A 9,339-nucleotide genomic window follows, 5' to 3' on the forward strand; every position below is an offset into this window, starting at 1 on the left:
GTTCCTGATCTTAGAGGAAATGCTTTCAGTTTTTCAGCATTGAGAATGATGTTTGCTGTGGGTTTGTCATATATGGCCTTTTATTATGTTGAGGTAGGTTCCCTCTATGCCCACTTTCTGGAGAGTTTTTATCATAAATGTGTGTTGAATTTTGTCAAAAGCTTTTTCTGCATCTATTGAGACGATCATATGGTTTTTATTCTTCAATTTGTTAATATGGTTTATCACATTGATTGATTTACATATATTGAAGAATCCTTGCCTCCCTGGGATAATTCGCACTTGACCATGATGTATGATCCTTTTAATGTGTTGTTGGATTCTGTTTGCTACTATTTTGTTGAGGAGTTTTGCATCTATATTCATCAGTGATATTGGTCTGTAATTTTCTTTTTTTGTAATATCTTTGTCTGGTTTTGGTATCAGGGGGATGGTGGCCTCATAGAATGAGTTTAGGAGTTTTCCTTCCTCTGCAAGTTTTTGGAAGAGTTTGAGAAGGATGGGTGTTAAGCTCTTCTCTAAGTGTTGGATAGAATTCACCTGTGAAACCGTCTGGTCCTGGACTTTTGTTTGTTGGAAGGTTTTTTTTGTTTTTTTCTTTTTCTTTTTGCGGTATGCAGGCCTCTCACTTCTGTGGCCTCTCCCGTTGCGGAGAACAGGCTCTGGATGCGCAGGCTCAGTGGCCATGGGTCACGGGCCCAGCCACTCCCTGGCACGTGGGATCTTCCCGGACCGGGTCACAAACCCGTGTCCCCTGCATCAGCAGGCGGACTCTCAACCACTGCGCCACCAGGGAAGCCTTGTTGGAAGATTTTTAATCATAGTTTCAATTTCATTACTTGTGATTGGTCTGTTCATATTTTCTATTTCTTCCTGGTTCAGTCTTGGAAGGTTATACCTTTCTAAGAATTTGTCCATTTCTTCCAGGTTGTCCATTTTATTGGCATAGAGTTGTTTGTAGTAGTCTCTTAGGATGCTTTGTATTTCTGCAGTGTCGTGACTTCTCCTTTTTCATTTCTAATTTTATTGATTTGAGTCCTCTCCCTCTTTTTCTGGATGAGTCTGGCTAGTGGTTTATCAATTTTGTTTATCTTCTCAAAGAACCAGCTTTTAGTTTTATTGTTCTTTGCTATTATTTTCTTTGTTTCTGTTTCATTTATTTCTGCTCTGATCTTTATGATTTCTTTCCTTCTGCTAACTTTGGGTTTTGTTTGTTCTTCTTTCTCTAGTTCCTTTAGGTGTAACATTAGATTGTTTATTTGAGATTTTTTTTTGTTTCTTGAGGTAGGCTTGTATAGCTATAAACTTCCCTCTTAGAACTGCTTTTGCTGCATCCCATAGGTTTTGGATCATTGTGTTTTCATTGTCATTTGTCTCTAGGTATTTTTTGATTTCTTCTTTGATTTCTTCAATGATCTCTTGGTTATTTAGTAATGTATTGTTCAGCCTCCATGTGTTTGTGTTTTTTACATTTTTTCCATGTAATTGATTTCTAATCTCATAGTGTTGTGGTCAGAAAAGATGCTTGATATGATTTCAATTTTCTTAAATTTACTGAGGATTGATTTGTGACCCAAGATGTGATCTATCCTGGAGAATGTTCCCTGTGCACTTGAGAAGAAAGTGTAATCTGCTGTTTTTGGGTAGAATGTCCTATAAATATCAATTAAATCTATCTGATCTATTGTATCATTTAAAGCTTGTGTTTCCTTATTAATTTTCTGTTTGGATGACCTGTCCATTGGTGTAAGTGAAGTGTTGAAGTCCCCCACTATTACTGTGTTACTGTTGATTTCCTCTTTTATAGCTGTTAGCAGTTGTCTTATGTATTGAGGTTCTCCTATGTTGAGTGCATATATATTTATAATTGTTATATCTTCTTCTTGGATTGATGCCTTGATCATTATGTAGTGTCCTTCCTTGTCTCTTCTAACATTCTTTATTTTAAAGTCATTTTATCTCATATGAGTATTGCTACTCCAGCTTTCTTTTGATTTCCATTTGCATGGAATATCTTTTTCCATCCCCTCACTTTCAGTCTGTATGTGTCCCTAGGTCTGAAGTGGGTCTGTTGTAGACAGCATATATATGGGGACTTGTGTTTGTATCCATTCAGCAAGCCTGTGTCTTTTGGTTGGAGCATTTAATCCATTCACGTTTAAGGTAATTATTGATATGTATGTTCCTATGACCATTTTCTTAATTGTTTTGGGTTTGTTTTTGTAGGTCCTTTTCCTGTCTTGTGTTTCCCACTTAGAGAAGTTCCTTTAGCATTTGTTGTAGAGCTGGCTTGGTGGTGCTGAATTCTCTTAGCTTTTGCTAGTCTGTAAAGCTTTTGATTTCTCCATCAAATCTGAATGAGATCCTTGCCAGGTAGAGTAATCTTGGTTGTAGGTTCTTCCCTTTCATCACTTGAAGTATATCATGTCACTCCCTTCTGGCTTGTAGAGTTTCTGCTGAGAAATCATCTGTTAACCTTATGGGAGTTTCCTTGTGTGTTATTTGTCATTTTCCCCTTGCTGCTTTCAATAATTTTTCTTTGTCTTTAATTTTTGCCAGTTTGATTACTATGTGTCTCGGCATGTTCCTCCTTGGATTTATCCTGTATGGGACTCTCTGTGCTTCCTGGACTTGGGTGGCTGTTTCCTTTCCCACGTTAGGGAAGTTTTCGACTATAATCTCTTCAAATATTTTGTTGGGTCCTTTCTGTCTCTCTTCTGCTTCTGGGGCCCCTATAATGCAAATGTTGTTGCATTTAATGTTGTCCCAGAGGTCTCTTAGGCTGTCTTCATTTCTTTTCATTCTTTTTTCTTTATTCTGTTCCGCAGCAGTGAATTCCACCATTCTGTTTTCCAGGTCACTTATCCGTTTTTCTGCCTCAGTTATTCTGCTATTGATTCCTTCTAGTGTATTTTTCATTTCAGTTATTGTATTGTTCATCTGTTTGTTTGTTCTTTGATTCTTCTAGGTCTTTGTTCTTTAATTCTTCTAGGTCTTTGTTAAACATTTCTTGCATCTTTTCGATCTTTGCCTCCATTCTTTTTCCGAGGTCCTGGATCATCTTCACTATCATTATTCTGAATTCTTTTTCTGGAAGGTTGCTTGTCTCCACTTCATTTAGTTGTTTTTCTGGGGTTTTATCTTTTTTTTCTTTTTTATAAATTTATTTATTTATTTTTGGCTGTGTTGAGTCTTTGTTTCTGTGCGAGGGCTCTCTCCAGTTGCGGCGAGCGGGGGCCACTCTTCATCGTGGTGCGCGGGCCTCTCACTGTCACGGCCTCTCCTGCTGCGGAGCACAGGCTCCAGACGCACAGGCTCAGTAGTTGTGGCACACGGGCCCAGCTGCTCCGCGGCATGTGGGATCTTCCCAGACCAGGGCTCGAACCCGTGTCCCCTGCATTGGCAGGCAGACTCCGAACCACTGCGCCACCAGGGAAGCCCCCTGGGGTTTTATCTTATTCCTTCATCTGGTACAAAGTCCTCTGCCTTTTCATTTTGTCTATCTTTCTGTGAATGTGGTTTTCCTTCCACGGGGTGCAGAATTGTAGTTCTTCTTGCTTCTGCTCTCTGCCCTCTGGTGAAGGAGGCTATCTCCCTTTTTCTTTATCTCTGTGATTCCAGTAGCATGGTCAGACTCTTGTCATCTTTCAGCTAGATTTCTGCAGCAGTCTTCTCTCTTTCTCCAATGTATTCCCCCTCTAGTTGGTCTGGCCTGTTGAATCTTTTAAAAATCCCATCTAATTTATTGAAATCATTTTTGGAAGAAGGCAGGATGAAATTAGATTAATAGAGTCTATCTCTACCCCACCCTCATCATCTCTATTAAGGATTGTTGCTAATAATCAAGCCCTTCATTTCTTCACCTTCACCTCAGATGATCCCCCCTCTCCTCAGCTGATGAGGTCATATATTGGATTGTCAGTGCTCAAAACTGATTATACCTGAGATCCTAAACAAGATCCCCAGGTGATTGATTGTACATTAAAGTTTGAGGCTCATCATACTGAAAACAAGCAAGAAATAGCCCTCTTTTCAGAAACTAGGTACCAAGTAATAGCTGGGATTTTGCTTCACTTTTCCCTACTCATTTCTTGTTCTCCTTGTCCTCAGCTGACTACTGAGATAATGAGAGTTCTTGTCCTGGTGTGATGACTCAAACCTTCATTCTGAGACATCCGAGTCATTGGTGGTGTAGGATTGCTCTGAGTTTCTGTCACCTTTATTTCAAGGAGGTGCCTCTGTGGGGAGAGTGGAGGAAACCTGCCCAGGGTCCTACAACCAGTAGATGGGGGTCTGGCATAGACATTATGGTATAGTGGGAAAAGCAAAGGTTTTTAAATCCTTGCCTTGTTACTTACTTAGATGTGGATATTGGAAAAGTCACTTAACTTCTCTAAGCCTAAGTTTTTTTGCTTATAAAGTAAGAAATGAAGATATCTACTTGGGAGGAGTGTTGAACATAACTTCTGGGAGGAGGAGGATTAAACATAAGGTCTTTGGATTATAATTTCTGGCACAGAGTATACTTTTCCTCTTTCCCTTTCTAGCCTTTTGGTACAAGGTTTGCTTCCTCAGTTTGAGGATGGCTGTTTTTTACTTGTCACTCTCCCCTCTATCTCATAAAACTGGAAAAGAGTTCTTATCTACTACAGTTTATAAAATCCGTACTAGCCTCTTAAAAATATTAATAGCTCTTAGTTCCAGGATGGGATCTGGCAGCCATATCATTTGTGCAGATGAGGGCACTGCAGGCCTTAGATCCCCAGGAGGGAGCCAGTCTGTGTAGCTGAGGGATCTGGAGATGGAGTTTTCCACCATGTGATCTTAGTTTTCTTATAGGTGTTATAAAACTGCTCATTGGCAAGGGTTCAGGGCAGTGAGAACTGAGCAGAAATTGAGTCTCTTCTGAGTGTCTGGAAGAACATGTTGGGTCCCCTGTAATGTGGAAGGTGAACATCTACTGTCTTGTTGCCAGTTCCTTAGTCACAGTGTCCTGCCTTGACTGCATTGGGCCTGGCTGATAGGGACGACCTTCTCATTTAATTTGTGCCCTTGTTTAAGTGTTTGTCCTGGCACAAACTGCATATTTCTTCATCTTTAAAAAATGCATGGGAACACTAGGTGAATGCGTCACTTTGGGGGCACCACAGGCTTCCCTCTGTCCCTGAGGCTCCTTGACAGGCCTCCCCACGTGGAGTCACATTTGAATAATTAACATCTTGCAGCGCCCTGCTTTCAAATGAGTGAATTAAAGTAAGGAATAAAGAGGTGGGTTAGAAAAACAGTTTCAGGAAATAACCATTTTACAGGAGGGGAAAATGAAAATAGACTAAAATGTTAACAGCAGTGGTTTTTAGAAGGAAGGGCTGTGAGTAAGAGATCTTTTCATTATTCCATGGTTTCCGCATTTTCTAAAGTGAGCACACATTACTTTTAAATAGGAAGAAGAAGTTTGAAATTGCCATTTTAAATTACTGATAAGTAGTGAAATCCAAATGAAAAGTAGCCACAGTTTATAGTGTGATTAATAAACACAGTGAGTAGATCCCAGTTAGGCCAATATTTTGGGAGTTAACTGGGTTGAAGTGGGGACTATAAAAGAGAAATTTTAGATGCTGGCTGAAATTGGTGATAAAAAGTTCAAGCCATCTCATCCCGTTTTGAAGTGTGACTGATATGAAAATAAAATAAAAATTCAGTTCCTGGGCATTCAGTAGCTCAATCAAGTTTATAGAATACCTGGGATCTGAGAAAAGAACCACGTCCTATAGGGAGGTTAAATATCGGGCTTGTGCTTTCTAACTGGTACAGATGTTTGGGGTCCTGCTATTGGCATGTGGGGTCCATAGTTTGAGCAGTGGTCCCTATTGGCACCCTCTGGGTTCTTCAGAGTAATGGTAGAAGAGGTCTTGTTAGTCAGCCTTGATGTAGTCATAGTTGAGAGCAGGATTTATTTTGGTGTATTGGTCATTAATAGCTAAGGGTTTGCCTGGAGCACATACCCTCTCCATAGCTAACCAAGTCAAAGCCATACATCCTATCTCTGGAGGGAAAAACAGAAAAGTGGATTAATATAATAAACTAGTATCTTGTGAAGGATTCCCATCAATCAGAAGTAATTGCTTTTTTTTTTTTGTGGTACGCGGGCTTCTCACCGTTATGGCCTCTCCCGCTGCGGAGCACAGGCTCCGGACGCGCAGGCTCAGCGGCCATGGCTCACGGGCCCAGCCGCTCCGCGGCATGTGGGATCCTCCCAGACCGGGGCACGAACCTGTATCCCCCTGCATCGGCAGGCGGACTCTCAACCACTGCACCACCAGGGAAGCCCGTCTGGCTCTTCTTTTTATTTCTCATTTTGTAGTTAGCTTTATAGATAGCTGTCGTCCCTACTCTTTAGTAAGCTCCTGGAAGGCAGGGACCTTCTTTGTATCGTCCATAATGCTGTGCACAGTGAGTACTCAATACATGGTTGTTGAATGTCTGAATTCCCAACTCATGAATTTAGCATTTTCCCTGCAAGGCCAAGGCAGAGGAGATGAAGCCTAGAGCTTTGAAGTCTGGGTGGGAATCACCTGCATGCAGTATCCAGGATTCGCCGCCTCTCCCCATGGCTTCCTTACAGTAGGGTGGAGGCTCTGCCTCTCGATTCCAGCTTTCCCTAACTTCCCCCTCTTTGTACTAGTTACCTATTGCTATGTAATAAATCACTCCAAAACAAAGTTATATGTTATGTCTCATGGTCCTGGGTCAGGAATTGGCGAGCAGGCTTGGCAGGGCAGCTCAGGATCTCTCATGCGGTTGCAGTCAGATGTCTCCAGGGCTGCAGTCATCTGCGGTCTTGACTGGGGCTGGAGGATCCATTTGCGAGGTGGCTCACTCACATGGCTGGTAGGTTGGTTCTGACAAGTTGGTTCTTTTCCCCAGAGGGCTATTTGAATGTCCTCACTATATGGTGACTGGCTTCCCCCAGAGCTAATGAATTAAGACTACAGTGTCTTAAAACAGAAATTATAATGCCTTTTATATTGTTGCTTCAGAAGTCACATATTGTTGCTTCTGCCATATTCTATTACTTACACAGGCTATCCCTGATTTTTTTGGATGGGAGATTACACATGAGTGCAAATATCAGGAGTCAAGGACCCCTGGGCTCATTGGAGGCCATGGTGGAGGCTGGCTGCCATACTCTCCATCTACTGCTTTGATTCCCCAGGTGAAGGCTAGTGAGCTTAGCCTTGGTTTATCTGTTTATCCTAGGCTACAGCATTAACCTTCAATTTTTGTTCTCCCTTAATCCACCCTCCAAACTGTTGCTTTCTGAAGTGTAACTGTGAGCGTGTTGTTCTCTTACTTATACAAAGTAACTAAAATGAATTCTCCATGAAGGCAAAGACTATTGTATTAAGTATCTGTTGCTGCATAAAAATATTACTGCAACCTTAGTGGTTTAAAACAACACACATGGACTTCCCTGGTGGCACAGTGGTTGAGAGTCCGCCTGCCGATGCAGGGGAAGCGGGTTCGTGCCGCGGTCCGGGAATATCCCACATGCCGCGGAGCGGCTGGGCCCGTGAGCCATGGCCGCTGAGCCTGCGCCTCTGGAGCCTGTGCTCCGCAACGGGAGAGGCCACAGCAGTGAGAGGCCCGCGTACTGCAAAAAAAAAAAAAGTAGAAAACAACACACATTTATCATCTCAGTTTCAGGGGGTTGGGATTCCAGCTGGGTTGACTGGGTCCTCTGCAAGGCTGCAATCAAGGTTCTGGTCAGGGCTGGCTTCTCATCTGAGGCTCGACTGGGGAAGGATCCACTTCCAGGCCCATATGGTTGTTGGCAGCCGTCAGTTCCTTGCAGGTGGTTGGACTGAGCATCCCAGTTTCTTGCTCTTTTGGCTGGAGGCTCTTTCTTACCACATGGCCCTCTTACAACATGTCAACTTGCTTCTTCAAAACCAGCAGGGGAAAGTGTGTCTCTCCTCAAGACAGATGTTAAATATTTTTGTAATGTAATCATACACAGATACTCATGTACATTCCATCACTTTTGCCATATTCTAATGGCTAAAAGCAAGCCATGGGTCCCACCCACACTCAATTGGTGGGGTGGTGAATTATGCATGGGTGTGAATGCTAGGAGGTACAGAGATCACGGAGGCCACCTTTAGAGTCTGTTTGCCCTAAGCATCTAGTCTAATGTGTCTTCAGCACCCTGAGCCATGCATGACACATACTAAGCTCTAATATTTGAATGAATGGGTGTAGTGTGACTATTATGTTTCCAGCTCCTAGTTGAAGCCTTTTGCTTCTCTTCCGTTTCAGAGTCACTGGTTTCTTCTTGAGAATCCTCTACTCTCATCTGTCCTCATGGATGAACTTCAGGATGTTCAACTCACAGAGATCAAACCACTTCTAAATGATAAGGTAAAGGCTACTGTTGTCACTAAAATGTATGTAAGTCTTTTCTTCTGTGATTAGTTCATTTTCTATATTATCTAAATAGTACCTAACTCAAAACATATTTAACTTGACTTTCTATGGAGAGAATACTTTAAAAAATATATTGCTTAACCTTCTTCTTGATGTCTTGCCTCCCTTTCTTCCTACTTTTGTTTCCACTGGCCAAATTCAATCAAGTTATCCTTGGAATTTTCTTGTTTTACAGATAGAGATGTTAAGCAGACAGTGTGAGAGTGGGTTTGACTTAGAATCCAGGTGTCTTGACTTTCAGTTTCTATAAGGAAAACTTAACATCCATGGCTGGTGATGTACACAGGCTGCAGTGCTCTCTTTAAAATTTGTCAAGCCTGTGATGTGACCTTTCTGTTTACGTTGAGGTTTTCATCAGGGATGCCTGGATGTTGGTAATACACCTCATTTTTATGTTCATGTCAGAGAGCTACACAATAAGCATCATAGTTAACAGCCACCAGGATTCAGCAAGTAAAGAGTGCTGTGATGGTGGGAGTTACCAAAAAGCTAAGAAAGGCTTATCTGCTCTCCTCTCCCTCTCCATTCAGTAAATGTGCCTGAAATTCTGTCTTTTCAGCCCTATTCTTTTGGTTTATTGTCATGGTCCCCTATTAAAATACTGTTCTAGCTTGGTGTGGATGAGTCCATGGCATCCTTTCCTGAGGGAAGTATTGTTGGAGAGTAAGGGTAAAGATGGGTGAGGTCAGGATGGGGGCAGGGGCTATACCAGAAGATGCTGTTGCCTGTTATCTCTTTTGCCCAAAGCAAGGCCCTTCACCTACAACTTCTGGGGCTGTTGACCTACTGTGTGTTCGTTAATTTGCTGTTGAAACCTGTCAACCCCATTTTCATCCCTGTGACCTCATCTCCATC

General features: G+C 42.1%; 1 protein-coding gene across 5 annotated transcripts in view; it reads left to right on the forward strand.

The window, feature by feature from the left end:
- The window catches only part of NDRG3 (NDRG family member 3), an 87,298-nt gene that overhangs the window by 13,982 nt on the left and 63,977 nt on the right, over positions 1–9,339 (forward strand). For all 5 annotated transcript variants that reach the window (XM_082644634.1, XM_082644636.1, XM_082644637.1 and 2 more), the window contains exon 2: positions 8,317–8,418. In XM_082644634.1, coding sequence (XP_082500760.1) covers positions 8,362–8,418 — 57 coding nt within the window. In that variant the 5' untranslated portion in view covers positions 8,317–8,361. The remainder of the gene's footprint in view (positions 1–8,316; positions 8,419–9,339) is intronic.

Source organism: Mesoplodon mirus (assembly GCF_964341445.2).
Source record: "Mesoplodon mirus genome assembly, chromosome: 15".
NCBI lineage: Eukaryota > Metazoa > Chordata > Mammalia > Artiodactyla > Ziphiidae > Mesoplodon > Mesoplodon mirus.